Genomic DNA, 19985 nt, shown 5'->3' on the forward strand with positions numbered 1-19985 from the left:
GTGGCCATCTATATGTCATGTGTGGCTGTGTGGAAGTGTGTGAGAATGATGACATGCAAGACTTAAATTAGAACAAAAAGCTTTAACCAATTTTCTTTGCAATCTCTCTGGCTGATCCCAGTACCAGTGTGCATAAACACACATCACACACTTGGCACTTGATGTTCATTAAACAATAAGAGACAAGTGTGTAATTTGTCAGTCACCATGGCTGTAGAGTAGGGACAGCGGCAGGGAGAGAATATCACTCCATTCATCACCATGATAAAGTTTGACTGATGCATCGTAAATCAGCCTCCGTTCCCTGTTCTATTGTTGTTACGATGACCCATATACAGGTAAGTCAAACCCAGGGGTACAAATCATTATCCATCAATAGGTCAAAATAAATAAATATATAAATCAATTTCTCAAAAAAAAGAAGGAAAAAACAAGGTCTGACTGCAGCTTTTGGGCATTTCTACATTAGTGATAGATTCACATCCATGCACAAAAACACCTAGTCTGCACCAGTCACATAATTTCTTTAGCGACTCTTCACTCATTATGCACCACACTCTGCTGGACTATAAAGAATGGATATGGGTGTAGCTGACTGACTGAAAAGGTTAGATAGCAAAGTTGGAAGAGTTTGGGGATGTGAAATTATTACATCTGTAAATTACACAAAAAACGACTGAACAGATTTCAAAGCAATGTGGGGAGAGAGGCTAACAAGCATTTAAGGAATTGTTGTCATTTTTGGACCAGTTGCCCAGGGATTTTAATGACAGAAAAAAATCAGGCATTTTTTTCCGGCAACAATTATGAGTGTGTGAAATGCCTTGTAATAACATTGTTAACATTCAATAGATAATGACAGCTGCATCTCAAGTCAAAAAAATGTACAAAACACCTGTAACATAAAAAGTAGCAATTTAATAGATAAAAACTGATTTTTCAATAAAAGTCTGCAGCATCATAGTAGTGTGTAGTAGTGAACAGGCAAATGATAGATTCAATAAATTTAAGTTTAAGATGTTCCCTTTTGTAGATTCCCTATTAAAACAAACATACTGGATCTATTGTTTCTTTTTTTTCTGGGTATTCAGTTATTCCGATTGAATCTGCATCATGGATAATATATTATGAGAAAGGAGTAATAATCACACTTTAGGCTACTGCTACTCTATTGTAATGTCTAGAAACTGTATAGTTTGATGTGACATATATTTACCTAACTTCCACTTTCCCCAAACATTTTGGCAAATCACATCTATAAATTACAGGACATTCAAATCATCAGCTTTTGGGACATCTGTTTGGATTTGTTATAGCAAGAATGTAGCCTGCATCAGGAATCATCACACTGACACACCTTAGCTAACATTGCCAGTGTTAACTTGCCAATAACTAAGCAAGCCTTTTGAGTTGAATCAGTATTTCTGGACCTACGTGTGGAACAGCAGCATGATGATCATCGGTTGATGGCAGCTTGTGAAGGCCCTGCCAGGGCAAGGTCTACTTTGCTCTCAGGACATGAATACACCACAGCAGCTGCAGTCAGACCATGTCAACCAAAGTGCTATTGTCAAAGGAGGGAAGGACAGAACGAGGGCAGGAGTGAAGAAGTGAGGGGATGCTACTGACAAAAGGTGAAGTCCATTTCTTCACTGTTTCTTATAATTTTACAGCAATTAGTCCAGGACTGTTAGAGGGTCCGTTACATGTGAGCGTGTGTGTGTGTGTGTGTGTGTGTGTGTGTGTGTGTGTGTGTGTGTGTGTATTCGCGCTATCCCTCACTTTACCCCCAGCTGAACGAGGCAGAAAGGAGCAGAAGGAGCAGTAGTATGGGTTTAGCAGGGCCGGTGTTGAGTGATGCAGCCACCCCAGTCCCAGAGGAGCCCAGGTTTGAGACAGTGGCCCTTTCTGAGTACAGCGGGATGATGTCGAACTGGTCGCCTTCATCACCTTCCTCCTCTATCTGTGTCAGATCCTCTTCTTCCTCGCTCTCCACCACCTGGCAAGGAGGAGACTGTAAGTCAAAGCTCGTGGGGATGTCAGCATTTTCACATTTTACAGTGCTTACAAAAGTTTATACAAAACTTAAAATGATTAGAAAGAATGTGTTCTCTATATATTCAATTTGACATGAAATTTGATTAGTTCTATCAAGGAATATTGTCTTATTTCTGTATTGTATTCACTGCATGTATGTGCGCTTCTCTGTCACACACACTCAATAACTGATCCCCAGGCAGGGATCAAACCAGAGGATTTAAAAAGAAGAAACAAGCCCAGCATAAACCAGTTCATCCTTTATTATTGCATTCTTGTTGCATATTATATCCCTCTTATTATTGATCTTGCTTCCTGTCCTTCTACTAACTGTCAGAAGGGCAAAAATGATGCATTTTTGAATAAAAATGTTGTTGTATGGCTGCAGCCATGGCCTTTACATGGGCTTGCAGGGCTTTTTGAGGTATGGTATGAGGCATGTCCAGCTTTCATGCATGATATATATCAAGTTCTTGCAATCTACCAATATGATTGTAGGACTGGTGTCCCCTTCTATCCTGCTGATAGAAGGGAACACTTTTGTCCTGTGGTTTTCCAGTGATAATTGAAGTGAAGACCGAGTATTATTATGAATGTCCATGTGGACTGCAACCTTTCCCCCACCTTGTGTTAGAGCTCAGAACAATGAATACCCTGCCTGATGGCTTTACCCTGGTAAAGCAAACTTCTGCCATAATATACCCATGCACAGTATTCTGCCATTACGCCACCAATATTATACATTGTTTTGTTGCACCTGCCTTAACGCTGCTGCTGGTCTCTGATCTGCAGTCCCAAACAATCCAAGCCTTCCCAGCTTCCCAGCCACTCACCTCCCTGATGGATAACATTTCTGTGGACTTGCATGCTGCCCTGACTTGCCTTAATGCACTCCGGTACGTAAATAGTCTTCCTGTAGGATCTAGCAGCTGAGGAGAGTGAGCTGAAGGAGAGGACAGCAGGCTCCGGCACTCCTGTGCTGGACCTGGATACTGCAACACCATGGGTGGGCATCCAGATGGCAACTGATAATCCAGGCATTTGGAGTGGAACCAGGCGTGGTGTATAGTTCCACACCAAACTAGCCATTTAATCTTCGTCTGAATATGACTGTCCGTCTAATTTCAGCACTGACCAACTCCATTTGCATTTGATGAGTTGATCCGATAAGTTTCATGAGGCTACAGTAGCAAGCTGTGGTTGGCTGCATGTACGTAACTCAGAAAGTAGCTCTGACCGGCTAATTAACCTCTCTCTAGAGCTCCAGAGAGAAGCAAGTAAGAGATGTAATACGATTTTGAGCTGGTTTTTGGTGGAAATAAATCTTCTTATCTATATCAAAACTTCAAATAAAACATACCTTTAAATGTGTTGTGTGTTCATTTTTAAACACTTTGATCAACAGAAGTCTTTGTTTAAAACTTTTATAGCTATTGATGAATATGATAGACTGCTAAGTTACACCCAGCTGCTCAATTTAGGCAGCAGCATCTGGAGGAGCCCAAGGCCCATGCTAGGATCTTGTGTGCAAATAGTTATTTTACTGATAATAATATTCTGTTCTATCATTCCATTGAAATACTGCCTCTGATGCCTGCTTGCTTTATGCAGTTTATATTTTTTGACTGGTTTTAACTTATCATCATCTAGTGAGACAGCTGCAGAAGCCGTAAACAAGGCAGTTATCCAGTTTTCCTTCAGGGTGCAGAAATTAATTATAGTTATGTTAGTATCCCCTTTGTGCTGATTTGAAAATTATTTAGTTAATTAGTTGTGAAAGAATTCCAGTCAGTATTATATACAGTCTTTGACAATAATTTAAGATAGAATGTAAAAAATATTCAGCCTGACCAACAGAGTGAGCCTCCTCTGATTAGCTTCAACTTTCATTCAGTTTGCACAGCTAGTCTTAGTCACTATCTTTTATTAACAGTCTTGTAACTTTTTCTTTGATCTACTACTATTATAACTTATTGGTGGAGGACTTCAAAACCGCAGAGACATCTTTAATTATTGTTAAAGATAACTGGGCTAAAGAGTATACAGAACATTTATAATTTGGTTACAGGAATGAAAAGTCCTTCACTCCACCTTCATGCTAACTTCTTACAAATTATTTTGCGACAGATCATATTATATGTAATTATTCAAATTCTGATAACAGAGAGAGAGAACCAAAAACAAGCTCAGTTCATAGCTTGTGACACCAGAAAAGAGAGCAGTCAAAAAAAGCTGTGGAGACCAAGTTGATCAAATAAGGGCTCTTATGCATATTATTAGCTGTAACAGAGGCAATAGTATGGAGCTACAAACATGCCAAAACCTGACAAACAAACAAAACATGTATTTACTAATTTCCTACCATTCACTTATGCATTTTATTTAGCAAACACAAAATGCACCTGTCAAACAAATATACTACATATTTCTAATAAATGAAACAAATAGCCTTCCGCATTTCATACAAGTACAAAATATATATCCCATTAAGACAAAAACAGATATTCGACAAGTATGACACAAAATATATGAAGTGACTTTTGTCATGATTTTTCCACTGTGTCATGATGAGGATTTTCTCACAGATGTACTGAGTAATTCAACTTACAGGCAACAACAGCAGGTTGTGTCATACTTGTAAAATATATCTTTTTTCATTTGGAGTGAATACATTTATTTATATACGTAGGACAATTTTTTTTACTGGGATTTATTTGTTTATACATGGGGGAGGCAATTTGTTTCTGAAGCATAATTTATTAGAAATATGTAGTGTATTTGTAGTTTGTTAATGGTGTTTTGTATTTGCAAACCACACTGATTTTTGCAAGTGAATGGTACGGAATTTGGATGTTTTTATTCAAGATTTTGCATGAATTTAGCTCCAAACAGTGTAATTAAATTTCGACACCTAAAGGAAATGTCTACTTGTGCCTTGACTTGAAAAACAAATCTGTTTTTGACATATATGATTTGACCACATCTAAATACCAGTGTGTAGAAAGTTCACAAAGGCAGGATGAAACACCTGCTGTTGTACTGATGAAAAGTGTATGATGAATCTTTTCTGAAAACTTGTATTATTTCTAACGCAGAAAAATGAACATGAAAAGAAAAAGAAAAAGTCCTGTGAAGAAAAAATAAAGCCACTTTTATATACCACCTGGGCCATTTACCACCTGAAGTGGGTTAGATTGCCAGAACACTGGTTTTGGAAAACTACGAAAATTGTTGGATGCAGTCACATCAGTTTGTCGTGACATGGGTCATGAGTGTGCACTGTTATATGATGGATAACTTGTTTTTGGTAGAATTATGCTTCTCTAGACTGAATCTTGGTGAATGCACATAGTCAAATATGTTCACAGGATAATTTTTTCATGATTTTAGTTGCTACGTTTATTTTCCTTTCACTTTTCGACCCCGCCGCCTGATGGAAATTTGTTGGAGGTGTGATGCTTGTGTAACAAGAGGCCTTTGTTATTTTAATACGCAAAATAATTTATTTTTTATTTTTTTGTTGATGTGTTCAGCTCCTTGCAATCTTTACTGCACTTGTGTCCATCCTGGGAGAGGGATCCCTCTCATGTGGCTCTCTCTGAGGTTTCTATGTTTTTACCCTGTTAAAATATTTTTTTGGTAGTTTTTTCTGTACTCTTGTTTAGGGTTAAGGACAGAGGATGGCGCACCTTGTTAAGCCATAAAATAAAATAAAATAAAAATAAAATAAATTGTGAATATGGGCTGATTGATTGATTCATTGATTTGATGCATACATGAAATTGTTTGAGTATCTCTGCAAATAGTAAAATAAAGGAACGCAACATGACAGCCCACCTTGCTACACATTCTCTGCAGAAATGTAACGTTTAAAACAAATAGCACTCATCTCTGCCTCTGAATGTGACGTTTTTTTGTTCCACTGCTGGAGAGGATGCTTAGATTTTTGAAGTGAAACCTTTCAAATTCTGGAAAAATCACTTTAGAGAAACAAGCAAAAGCTCCTCGGAAGAAACAAGCAGCTGAGTGACAGACAGATCAGTAGATGTCGAGCAGGTGAGTAAAAGAAGAAAATGTGGGATGGAGGGATTGAGGAAAGGATAAGAGGAACAAAGTAAGGAGAGTAGAGGGGGGTTTTGGGTGGAAGAGAAAGAGGTGGGAGACATATGGGCATGAATAAATTCATACTAATGAAGCTTGACTGATGTACTGCTTCCAACCAGCACCTCATCTAATCCATTCAGTGGGAGAGAGACACAGACGGACACAGAGCGTGATAGAGAGATAGAGAGATGAGGAGGAGGGCAACTGAGGAGGAGAGAGTTGGAATCCCCTCTTGTCTGGAGGCCAAGATTATCTCGGGCACTGAGGCATGCTCGGAGCCAAGGAGCCACAGCCATACCAGTGTGGCCAAGGTTACAGTAGCCAGCAGGTCCACAATTGGATTGGGCACTATTTAATTGTCAGTGTTGGACAAGGGCAGCTTATACAGCTAGCATATGTTGACCGCACTTTTCTGCATCTCTGTGTGTCTGTCAGTGTCTGTACGTTACTGAGTTGGAAGACTCACATGATCTAACAGGACAGAATTCAAAACTCTTCAGGGCCAAGACGTGTTTGTGTGCTACGGACGTGTGAAGCCTGATTGGTCGGGAGAGACGGAATTAAAGACGCAGTCTGGACAGTTTGAACATTTATTTGATCACTGTTTGGTTCTGACCCTAATCCCCATATGAATGATACTGAAACAGACACACACAAATAGATCAATCTGAGCAAAAACTCAAAACAACCATATAACTACCAAAGTAGGACAGACAAACAATTCCCAAAACTTACACGATAAAATATTGTTCTTGTCCAATAACATTGGAGTTGAGGAATTTAAAGTGCAATGCGCTCCTTGTAAGGATGGATCATGATTTTCAAATTCTTGAATAGTCTTTGAATAATAAAAAACAAATAGTAATTATTTTTCTATTAATAGTGCCAGTTAATAAGTAATATATTACTCCCTCTATAAGGTGATGGTAATGTAAATAAAAAGCGGTTTGCCAACTGCCAATAAAAAGCAAAAGAAAAGAAGAACACAGATATTTGTGGATGAATTGATCATTGCTGTGGATCATTTGGATAATTCCAATGTTATGCGTCCATCAACCATGAAATGTAATTTATCCAATACTTTGGTTTATGATCCAAAATTATGTTTAGTGGTATTATATTTTACACCCATTACATTGGACATCTGTGTTAAGCATTGATCCTGTTGGATCACACACTCTGCGTAGAGTCTTTTGAAGGTTTGCCAAAGTGCTTTGATAACAGCCACGCAGCTGCTCTTCTGATCTTAAAAACACACCATTTTGTTCAAGTGTTGAGAGGTTTGACCTCCTCGGCATGGCAACTGTCAGTGATAGCCTATGTGACCAATAAAAAGTATAACTGAATGCATAACTGAAAATAAATACATCTATTTAAGTACACTCACAGCTTCCCTTAGAGCATTCTCCATATTCCAGTTTGCATACATAATAATGATGAGTGTTGTGTAAAATGCATGCATTGGTGCATTATCTCTTGAATTATACAGCAGTGGTTACAACAGCTCCATATCCATCTGCTATTACTATAAACAATATATAGAGGGCTTCCTGTAATTTCTTCACAGTAAAAGCCCTCCAGTTTCCTTGAAACAGTGAATTGATATTACACACTCATTCCCTATTAATATTGATATACTAAAATCTTCAAGTCAGTTATTTTATAGCAATATATCTAAGGCCTTTAATAAATCCTGGAAAGTAAACTAATCTTAATATTGTGTTTCAGTATGTTAATTAATGAATGTAATAAATAATAAATAAAATTGCTCCTTAAAGCATTGAATAGAGTACATTTTATTTTTATATTTGATACCAATAGAATCTGAACTTTACAAACCACATCTGCATTGATTCTGTGTTGCTGAATTCCTTCTTTGAGACTTATTCTGTGTATCTTAATATTGTACGGTCTAATTGGCATCTTTTAGCTACAATCGCAACTTGGCTTTAGAGACTGCAATGTTGGACTGTCTGTAGGTCAACCGCTGGGATCCAGACTGAACTATTCCAACATCTATTGGATAGATGTCAGATAGAGACATTCATGATCCCCAGATATTTTTAAATGGTAAAACGATTTATCTGAAAAATAATTAGCAATTGCAACCCTTTTCTTATTGCAAAGGGTCCGATGGTGGTGCGGTCACTGATGTACTTGCAGAACCTTTGCAACTTTCACCAAGATATAGTGGTGATGTTTGTGATTGAAGTGTACTCACGACGTTGTTGTGTTCAGGCAGGTGGTTGTTGCTCAGCAGCTCGTCCTCCTGATCAAATGGGGAGGGCCTGGGAGGAGGAGGGGGGGTGATGTCTGCCGGCATGGAGCCAGGGCTCCCCATCCAACTGATAGAATTACCTGCAGAGACACAGCATCGTCACTGCCAATGTGTGTGTGTGTGTGTGTTCAGCTGGACTGCTGTGAAGCTGGGTGGGCGTGAACCTTCATATCTATTTGGCAGCTTTATTGTTCGAGCTGTCTGCAGTTTGATGAATCACAGAGCTTTATGGGAAGTGCATTGATGCATCGATCAAGACTTTAGTGTTTGGACATAGCAGGCTCAGTGTTTATTGACAGCTTGATTGACAGATGCTGTGACTGAGTGGCAGCCAGAGGTCTTTAGCCTCTAGCGTTTCACGTCACACCTCTTGAGCCCTGTAGAAGCCTCCTGCTACAGACAGACTGTAAGGCCCTGTTCATACCTGGTAGTTTTAATACGCCACCTGGCATTAGAATACATCTCCAAATGTGTCTTGAGTGATTACTTTTGATCTGACTGGCTCTAAAGACGTACATCATTTTAGATTGCAAAGACCAAATGGAATTTATTTTTTTAATCACAAGGAAGTAGAAGAAATGGAAAAAACTGACTTCTTCTTAACTTTTCCAGGCAAATATACCCAAAATGTTTAGCACCCTTGTACTGGAACTCTTTGGGCTTTCACCAAATTTTAAATGTTGTTTAGGCAAAGCAAGCCTTTTTTAAATTTGAGAATGCAAATGAGTAAATTCATCGGTTGAGTAGGTGGTCTTTCAATGTGCTCCAGACACGGTAAAGTCTTTTTTTTCTCAATTATTCCCTTTGAGCTGTTCTTCAAAGTATCATTAACGGTGACGCATTCATTCTGATTTCATAATTCTACAGTATTCATAAGAACAATAACTTCGAAAAAAATAGTTTACTTGACTTCAAATGGGACTGTCAATGGATTCAACAATCCCCCTAATTCTTAATCTAAATTGCTTTTTAAGATTTAAGAGATAAATGGCATGTGGAGGATCATGAGACAGTAATGCATTCCATCATTAAAAAACAAGAACAATATATTGTTGTGGATATCTGATCGACAGAATTCCCCAAAGACTGTTTAATATGGTTTACTGTACACTGAGGTTTGGCAACAACGGCAGTGGGAGGGGTTAAAAGCAGATGTTTTGATTAGATCAGGTAGTTCTCTGTAGCCGGTGAAAGTGATGTGAATTATCGCACATCGAGAGGTGCAGTAAGCAAGAAAGTTCCTCACTATTAGAATATTTTTCATATACAAATTTGAAGCACAAAATAAAATGAGGGGTTTTAGAAAGAATGGGAAATGTTAAAGTATCGTACCAAGAGCTTAAAATTATATCGTACATCTGGTGTACAGGGCTGGAGTGAGGGTGTGGTAAGCAGGACATGGTCAGCCTCTTAGTGCAGGTTTTGGTTCAAGTGTCTGTACAGGTGTAATGACACAGAATCCAAGAACAATACTATGATGAAAACACTGCAGGGAGGATGCACATTCACTTTACTCTAAGAAGCAGTCCGATTAAATCAATTACAACGTATTAATATTTAAATTTAGAGGCTTGGTGGAGCATTGTAGCACAGTGGTTAGCAGTGTTTAGCAGATTGTATTGTGGTTATAATATTCTGTTGTCTCTTACCTTACTATCTAAAGTGCCTTGAGGTAATGTATGGTAAGATATATATAAACCACTATACTAAATATAATGTAAATAAATTAAATAGCACTGTTGCCTCACAACAGCATGTTTGGGGTTTGACCTCCCAGTTCAGCCACAGGATCCCCCATTGAAATGCAATGTTAGAAGAGTTTTAAGGGTCCCCCTACCAACGGGAGGTGTGATTCTGATTTTTATCAATGTCGCAAATACAAGTCACATGTGAGCCACCCCTTCAACAGTAGCAGACATGAACATTGTTGACGAGCTGAAAGGAAAAACGTCAGAAGCCAAAGAACCATGTCAACTGGAAGGTGTATGGATACCCAGGGAGAACTTGACTATACTAGAGCAGTTCAGATCCATCTCACTTCTTAGCAAAGAGGGAAATATGCTTTTCAGTATAAAACGGTCCCTGGGGCTCAATTAAAATGTGCATCAATCATCTCTGGTTATCTTTCTTCTCTGGAAAAATTAGGAAAATAGACTTCTTTTTTTCAAAGTGTTTTTATGAGCTTTTATGGCATTTATTTGATAGGAAGGAGAGAGAGTTTAGTGGTGAAAGGCGGGCAGAGGGAATGGGGGACGACATGCAGCAAAGGGCCGCAGGCTGGAAACGAACCTCATGGGGGCAGCAGCTCTACCAGGGGGGCTTATTATTTCTACATTTACATCTCTTCAACTTGGTGCAAGGGGCAGTGACATCTCTCTCTCACTATACAGCACACAGATGTTGCACTAAGTGAGAATGGCAGAGGTGAACTCTTTATTATAATAACACTTTATTAAAGATGTTGCTGACAATGTTCATTGCCTCAATTGGAGTACAACTTTTGCATGCAAGAACAGAAACAAGAGCAGCATCTAGTCCATCACATTCAGAGACAGTTATAAAATGCCCAGCTTCATTTTGTTCATCTGTCATTGCTCCACACGTACGTTTGCTAGCAGCTGGAGGCCATATACAGAGCAACAAATTAAGTCAAACTTATTATAAACATATGAGTTATATTCAGTGTAATTATTATCTAATTGATTGTTGTGGGCTCCTTCACAACTATCATATTAAAATTCACAGTTTCAGATCACTGAGAGCAACGGCACATTTTACTGATTTATGGGCAGGCAAACTACCCCACAGTAAAAGTCTGTAATAGTGATTTGTCGAAAACCTTGCTTTTTTCTTATCTTTTTAAAAGATTTTCAACAATCACATTTAAGTCTCTTTATTCAAGGTAATATTAATGCACTTTCATACTCAAATGTAATTTTATATACAAGAAAATAAGCCTCTTAGCTCATTCGTGGAAACGGATCGGTCAAGCCTGATAACTCCAGGGCCATGGTATTGAAGAGACAGAAAGCAGTTTCGGTTAATTCAAGATGGCATCACAATCAAATCCATCACTGTGAAACCAGTTCAGAGTCTCTGCAAGATGTTTGATTGTAGCCTGAGGGGTGCAGCAGCAATCCAGGCAACCACCATAGAGCTTGAGATTGGCCTCACCACAATGGACTGGCTTACCAGGTAATTTTAAGCCTTGGATTTACCTATCTAGCTTCTGCTGGTGTATGAGGTAATCGTGTTGACAGTGGAGACACTGCAGAGGAATAGCAGAAGATACCTCAGCAAATGGTTGGATCTGCCGTGCAGAACTCTTTGGGAGAAACAATCTTCATCTCCATCTCCCACTCAACACTCTCTATGAAGGGTTCTGAGTTTCTCACACACTGGGACTCCAGGGACCAGAACTTTCACATTTTGGTGAGAACAGGCATTATGGTGCAAACCGGCAAGAAAAACTTTTTACAACAGGCTCCTCTTTTGGATCTTGTAGTTTCTTGGGAGGACTGTACCAAAAGGATGGAAGGTGCAGAACTGCCAACTATGCAAGTTCTAAACTTACTGGTACTGCAAAGAAGAAAGTCATCAAGTCCAACTGTGGACGAGGCTCCAGATGTCTTTGTATTAGCTGCAGTGAACCAAGGACCAATGTTCCTGAGACCATGGGCGTCGCCTTGCTTGGGCAATTCAGGGCTTCAGCCCTAAATAATTTTCAGTCGCCACTTTCACTGGTACATCACTTTGCTACTGAACATGAACCAGTGGTGAATGCACATGTGGGACGTGGAAAATTTTGCCTCTAATTTTAGATTCCGTGTTATCAGATTAGAATGTCCACACTGTCTGTGCGAGCAGCATAGCTCAGTCGCAGCTCTGTTGTTGTTGTTGTGAATGTGTCCGAGCAGAGAATCTCCAGCCGCGCTGTTTAAATGTGAAAAAAAAACGGCCGGGCAGAGTTTAACTGATATCACTGGGACTGCAAAAGCAGAAAGCCATCAAGATCAACACGGAAGCAGATAAATTAGTCTTCAGATGGCTTTGTGTCAGTGGTGATTTGTGGGTCCAAGTTACTTGGCTACAAGCCAGGATCTGATCAACCCTAGCTGGGTGAGTGTATGATGTTGAAAGACCTCAAACATCCAATAACCTCACCAATGAAGATTTGTCTCAATGCACTGTAGGATATGTCTTTGAATCAATCAACCTACTAACCATTTTAGATTAAAGTGAACTTGTAATCATCAAGTACCAAAGTGAAATACTTGCTTGGCGAGGCACTCCTAACAGTTCTGCAGCCACTCAGCCACACACAAAGTTGGCTGTGATGCACTAACCATCATTTGAATTTTCTGCAACTTGAATCACAGCAAACCTCCTTACAATTTGGACCATATGGGATAGTCTGTCTTGTGGAGACCTGGCCATCTGGCCATAATGAATGGCCCTTTGTCAAAGTGACTTGGATCATAACACCTGTCCATTTCTCCCAGTCAACCCATTGACCTCAAGAACCAACCATTCACTTAATGTTTAGTATTTACCAGACCATAAAATGGCAATGTTATTTGCTCAATCTTTAGGAGTCATATTTTTTGCTAATTATTAAGAAGCCTGAGAAATGGCAAGATTTGCCTTGTGTCCTTTTCAGGTGATACGGAAAATCTAGATATAGTGTACTGAGGCAGTTGACAGATTTTTTCAGTTGGTTAAACAAAAAATATTATTAACTGTCTGAAATTTGATCAAATCATGTCATAAGATACTCTGCTGAGACAGAATTTGAAACAGTATATGAAACATGTGTATAGACTTTAGACAGACTCACGTAGGCAGGTGTTTTGGGTGAACATATGCTGCAGTCTCAGACAGTCCTGCCACTGGTTACCACTGCCTTCACAGTTGCACCACAGTGACACGTCAGCAGAGCTGTTACTGATGTAGTTGGGTGTCATGATGGTACCTGTAAGTGATAAGGGGCAAAATTTGTCAAAGGACCTACCTTTTCATTTCAACAATTCTTTATCATAGTAAATCCATAATATAAATAAAGCAGCTGGAGACAAATGATGCCATGGTCGAATAGGCTACCAGCCTTGAACGGCTTCTCCACTGCTTTTAACTTTGAGCAATTTGGGCACAAATCAGAAAAGGTTTCTGTAATTTTGGTTTTACCTCCAGCAAAGCTTATCTGCAGAAAAAACATGATTTTGACTTCACTGAAGGTGCTGAAACAACATTTTTAAACTTAAACATGGAGTTTTCTGCTGATGCATTCTTGATGCAATTATAGAATCATACAGCTCATATTTTGAAAATTAGCTTTTACCACTTTAACTTAAAATAATTCAAACATTTTGAGAAATACATTTTGTGCTTGGTTTCAAAGGTCAAATACGAAATGGAAAGGCTTATTTCCTAGATTTAAGCAATACTTTAAATCTGCCAGATTTAGTAACTGTAGTCCCTGAATTTAAGAAACTTTAAGATTGGAACTACACTGTTTTTTACATAATTTATAAACATGCAGAACAATAATATCATGAAAGTTAAATGTTTTTTAGACACAAGACTGGATTTTTCTACTGTAAAGGCCAAACCTGTCTCCAGGAATACACATGTATTCATAAATCAACAAATTATGGTTTTCAATAAATATTAATTAACAAGTTTTGTGTCCTGATCATTTCCCTTCAGATGCTGTCTAGTACAGGCACTTTCCCTAATCACAAGCCCAATTTTGAGTACCTTAGTAAAAAACATTTCTAAGGTTTAATAATGCTTTGGCTGCTACAAGTGCATATTGTACTAAATCTATTATCAATTCACATTACTAAACAATTCTGTTGAATTTATCAAAGATGTTAGCCAGTCAGCATTATGTTTCATCCAACATTTTTTTTGCAAATGTAAATCGGTAGAATAAAGAATTTGTAGAAGAAATGGTTGAACTGTTTCAATTCATATTACAATGGTATACAACCAGTAGAGTTGAATTCTGTAGTGGAAAATAGAAAACTGCTCCCGATGTGTATTTTTTCAGTGCACTGCTTACCCATTGTTTGTTTATCTCTCGCAGGATACCCTGGTGTAAATGTGTGGATTGTGCAGGTTGTACCTTTAAAAAGCTGTGAGTCTAATGGAAAAGTCATCCATCATTGTCAGTATCCACAAATCTTGTCAGCTGTCATGGGTCTTCATTTTCTATCTTGCTGCTTCTCCTCCACTTCTGCTCTGTCTGATCAGCCCTTTCGCAGACTTGCAAACCATTACTCTCCCATTCTGTTCTATCTTTCCTCCTATCCACTCACTGCATTCTGTGCAGCCACTTTTATGTTGAGATTGCATATTATCAAATCTTTTTTAAGTTAAAGAGTCTATGTCTTGTCATCTCTCTTCATTGCAGTCACTCCCTTCAGGCTTGCCAGTGTGTCTTAAAAACATATATCATAGGCAAACTGAAACCAGTCTTCCATGCAGCATTTGGTTCAGTTATTCTGGGCCACAGTTCAATGGACATTTAAATAATTTGCTTCAATCATTAATCAAAAATCTATATTTGTGAAAACTTAAAATGGTCTTTATAAGTCACTTAAAAGCTTATCTGTTATATAATCAAACTTTTAAAATTGCTTGTTTGCTAACACGACAGTAGCTGTTGTAGATGCATCAATTATACAACCAAGAAGTTAATTATTTAGCTACGTAGTGCAGTAGCTACTATCAGAGATGGAATTAATATTGATGTTTGGTAGTTTGATAATTAAATGATGAGTATGAAGAGAGGGAAACCTTGGTGGTCATTATTTCAACAGGTTCTATATAGTGAAGATATTAATTTCTTTTGTTACACTCAAATCACAAATGGCTCACACTGGGAGTACCCTTAACTTTGGATCTTGCTTAACTTAACTTGAACTATTTTTTCTTACAGGATTTTTAAACTTTTCTTACGTGAAAAAAATCCATACATAAACTTTGGATATGGTATGTTTTTCAGTTTTTTTCTATATAATCCATTGTTCAACTTCCCAAAGCAGTTTCTGGGATATCACTGCACTCAGCAGCATGCCAAAACATTATCTTTTGGAAATGATTATTCTATAGGTAAAATGCAGCCCTCTACTTTATGTAGTTCAACTACGAATCCGCCCCCACCCCCCCTGCATTGCGTACCGATGAGTCCAGCATATGCTCGGAGGCAGAGGCCTGCTGAGTCTTTTAGACAGCCGCTGGCTGTCAGAGGAGATGGCTGGCAGTTATTAAGGAAATCAGCCAGTCTGGACCTGGCGACAACACAAACAGCAACTCAACATCAAACACAAGAAATGGGCAGGACATTTGAGTGTATGTTTGGGTGTGTTTGCGTTCATGTAAATTTAGGTACAGTGGTTTTCAGTCCCATGCTTTTAGGTACAGTGGAAGCAATAGCACATTTTAATGTATGTTGTTTTCTCTGTGTCAATATCACTTTTTTCACTTTATATTTTTGCTTTGGCCCCACTGTTCCCATGGCCTTTTTCCTTTATAGGACTGTAGTGCACATTTCAGGATAATAAGTTGCTATGTTTTATGTGCTTTTTATATACAGTATATACAGTATATATATGTGATCAGTTCTGCAGTACATTTGAGTTGTCATTAAGACCTTTCAAATATTACAAGTTACCGATAATATAAGCCCCAAGTTTAACGTCTCACCTGCAGAGGTCATCCCGGCGACAGAAACTCTGCTGATGGAGGCAGTTAAGTTGCAGTCCCTCCATCTCCTGGTAGGAGCAGGAGGGTACAATGGTTTTCCTTCTCCTCTCCCCACACAGGGTGTTAGTGCAGGGGCAGAAAAGGACACCCAGGCTGTACTCCTCAGGCACCCTCTCCAGGAAGCGCCGGAGGGCCCGGTGGCACTTGTGCTGGTTGCACCGGTTGGACCCAGGTACTCGCTTGGTGCAGGCCAGGACATACTCTGATCGCAGGGAGCCACATTTCTCGTACAAACCACAGTCCTGTGCCGCCTTCAGGCACTGGTTCTCACCATCCAGTTGCATGAAAGATGAGGCTGAGCGATGAGGAAAAGTTAAAATAGCAAAAACAAAAATATTACAAAACCCACAATAACTGTTCCTGCATAAGTAAAAAATAATCAAATCATGTAATCATAATGCAGATCACATGAATGACTGTTTGTATGTGTGTGCAAATATCCCAGAGTGTTTTTTACCTGCCACTAAGGAGGCCATGCGAGTGTCCTTTAGTGTGTCATCGTAGGGAGATAGTTCCAGCTCATCCTCCCCTGGAGAAAAGGAACACATTACACAGTTAACAATTACAATGTGAACCACAGTTGCATGAGAGGAACAAATCTATGACAAACACAGAGGTAAAGACAGCAAAGGGAAATAAAAGAAACATCAACAAAGCTCCTCATGACCTCCATGCAAAGCACTGTACGGAGGTCATCAGTGTAATTTGGAGTGAGACCAATAGATTAGAAATCATGAATAAAACCAAAGCATTGACACATTTTAAAAGGAATGACATGCTGTTATGCGATCATGCATATTAAAGCAGGGACGGTGCCATGACCCATAAGGATGGGATATTTGAGACAGTGGATCACTCATGAAAATGTGTCCAGTTCCTCAAAGATTTGATAACCAAGGACAAACCAGCTCTGCAAATACAGATGAGAGTAAAAGATGGAAAGAAAACAGGTGTCAGCCAAATAAAAAGGGGTAAAAGGCTGAATGGTTTATACAGTAGCTTAAGATCATTCAACAGTTAAAAATAAAGGTTTGAAGATTAGTCTCTTAGAGTAGTAGATTACTGTCATTTCCCTTTCAGTGTCATCACACAATGAGTCAAGATAACATTTATCAGGAATAATGAAGCAAAGCCGAGTAAAGTAATAGTGATACAGTAAATATACAATATGATGGTGGTAGAAGACCATAAAGAAAATGTTTGTTAACATGAGTCGTTTGTTCACTATGTTCTAATCACCTAAATAATAAATAATTGACACAACATCAAAACTGGACTCCACCACCATGTTGCTGTATGTAGTGTAAAGTACACTATGCTGTTATATTTGATTCCATCTTTAAATTCAGTAGTGCAGTGTATCTTCTGGAACTGTTGACTTCCCAAACGCTAATTAGGAGAACAAAGACCTCCCCCTGCATCCCCTGCAGTGCAGAGGGTCCCTGAAGTAAATGCTGTCTCTGCACATTTAGAAATTTAAATATCTTTGCATACATGCACATGTCTTCCATTTTCTATTAGAAGCAAAGAGTAAGCAGCAGTCCTGGACATCCTCTATATAGATACATATAAATCCACTCTGCATTATTGCATTTATTCAGTCAGACAATCCCTTTAAATGGCAACACAGCAACATGTACTGTGGATGATCAGGCTGTATTTTGCTTTATTTGCAGCTACAAGAGCATTATCTTTATTACTGCAATGTGACATAAGTGATCCAGTACCTATTGTTTTTTCTTATTCACTTCATTTGAGTCTTTGGACCTCTTTGTTGAAATATCTATGTAACATATACTTGTTATACTAACAATAATTGAAGCATACTAGCAACTGATCTAAGCTAAATTTGCCAACAGTCAGTTAGCTTCATGTCACTAACTTGGGCTGAGTGAAGCACTGATTTCCCAAATCGGTTTGTTTCTGATCCACAAGGTCTCGATTGGATTATTGATTTAGTTAGGGATTATTTAATTGTACAATACCATAATTACTTGGATATGCGTAACTGTGAAAGGAAACCTCAAACTTGGTGCATAATTGAAAATATTAAGGCAGGCTTTTCATGACAACATATTTTGTTGGTAGATACTGTATATTCTCCTAGAAAATATTGTTATATAATGATAATATTGTTATCACTTACAAACAATTTTATACCACTGATATACTGATAAGGTAATAGCATAATCCTAAAAGTACAACCTGTTAAAGGGCAATGAACCTAATTTTTAAGAATATTCAGTCTGACATTTGAATTAAAAGGAAAATATATTAAAATATCCTCAGATATGTGTTGGTGTTTATTGTAACAGTGTAAAGAGAGCACAGTTGTGAAGATACAAACTTGGTACATGGTACAAACCAACTGGTGCAAAAGCTCTTTAAATTCAAAGTTACAGGATACAAACAATTCTAAGAAGTAGGATGCAGTGCTCGTTCTAAAAACAGCCTAGTTGTGCCCGGTTCAACCTTTCCTGGTTGGGTGGACTTTACTATCAGTCCAGAAGTAGAAGCACAGTGTTACTAAGGTGGGTGAAGAAAGACCATATGTTTCTCTTATATCATTCTACCTATATCTGTCAGCATCTATGATATGACACCACTCAAAAACATTTTAGTTGCTCAGGTATGTTATTTAAGCAAATAAATCTTTTATTCATAAATATTTCTTCCAATATCACTGCAAAATATTATTGCTGCTTATATCAAAATATGAGGGATAAAATTAGTAATAAGCTCATGTTGAGGCCGGCTTTTGTCCAATTGTGAAAACCATTAGCTGAGCCTTGATTGACCAGTGGACGAGCCGTTTTTCGTGCCAATTATTTAAACACATTCCAAAGTACAAACTCAATCAAGAATGTAATGGCATGTAAAGTGTTTATGTATGTAAATCCTATTCCAGGCGATATATATTTATGGTAATGACACGCTAGAGCAGCCTAGCAGCGTTAGGAACTGAAGAGTGTGTAATTACACTAATGCTCCGCTGACTAATAGGCCACAGGGGAGAAGGAGTCTGCTTGCTAGTGTTAGCTCACTTACTAATGCACACATCATACCAGCTCTCCAGATAGGCTTGGATTATTGTGTGTTTGTGTGTGTGTGTGTGTGTGTGTGTGTGTGTGTGTGTGTGTGTGTGTGTGTATGTGGAAGTCTACCTTATGAGTCTTCTTTGGCAAGATGACATATTTATGGTTATTAAAGTTATTAATAGAAAATGGGGCAATTACCGATTTAGGGAGTTAATATATTTATTGTTTATATTTATCTGTATTTTGGATTATTTGGAGTGTAGATGTAGCTGAATAAATTTAAGAAAAACAGATGAACATGCACCAACAGTATTTGGTGTATGTTAAAACACCTGCTCCTGTTGTTTTTGTATAAGTCACCAGCCATGGAGAGTTGTAGGTATATACTCTGCATATTAGTACTGTAAGTAGTGATGTTGATGTACTTGTAGTGCTAAACTTTACACTTCACTTCACTAAGTTTCAGAGTAAGAACACTTACTCTACTTAAGTGATAGCTATGAATAATCCTACAGATACAAATTGTACAGGCAAAGCAAAAGACTGCCATATCTAACCTAACTTCTGTGCATAGTGTGTTGAATGATGCATAGTAAACATTGCACGACAAAGTTGAAATGTCCTCACATGTTAGGGTAAGATGTATTTGCAATGAGACAAATAAGACCAGTACTGTGTGTAGCCTGATATTTGCCATTGAGCTCCATTGTTGTCCAAAAAACACTGTACACACTGTTGCAAGTGATGACATATCCCCT

At 38.4% G+C, this 19985-nt stretch overlaps 1 protein-coding gene across 1 annotated transcript in view; it reads right to left on the reverse strand.

Annotated features, from left to right (window-relative positions):
- Window positions 1-720: 720 nt before the first annotated feature.
- LOC133011787 (GDNF family receptor alpha-4-like) overlaps window positions 721-19985 on the reverse strand; it is a 62466-nt gene continuing 43201 nt past the window's right edge. Inside the window, exons 3-8 of the mRNA XM_061079686.1 lie at window positions 16647-16718; window positions 16130-16484; window positions 15605-15714; window positions 13257-13391; window positions 8363-8499; window positions 721-1999 (exon numbers count right to left, since the gene is read on the reverse strand). Coding sequence (XP_060935669.1) covers window positions 1784-1999; window positions 8363-8499; window positions 13257-13391; window positions 15605-15714; window positions 16130-16484; window positions 16647-16718 — 1025 coding nt within the window. The 3' untranslated portion in view covers window positions 721-1783. The remainder of the gene's footprint in view (window positions 2000-8362; window positions 8500-13256; window positions 13392-15604; window positions 15715-16129; window positions 16485-16646; window positions 16719-19985) is intronic.

Source organism: Limanda limanda, chromosome 10 (genome assembly GCF_963576545.1).
Source record: "Limanda limanda chromosome 10, fLimLim1.1, whole genome shotgun sequence".
Taxonomy (NCBI): Eukaryota; Metazoa; Chordata; class Actinopteri; order Pleuronectiformes; family Pleuronectidae; genus Limanda; species Limanda limanda.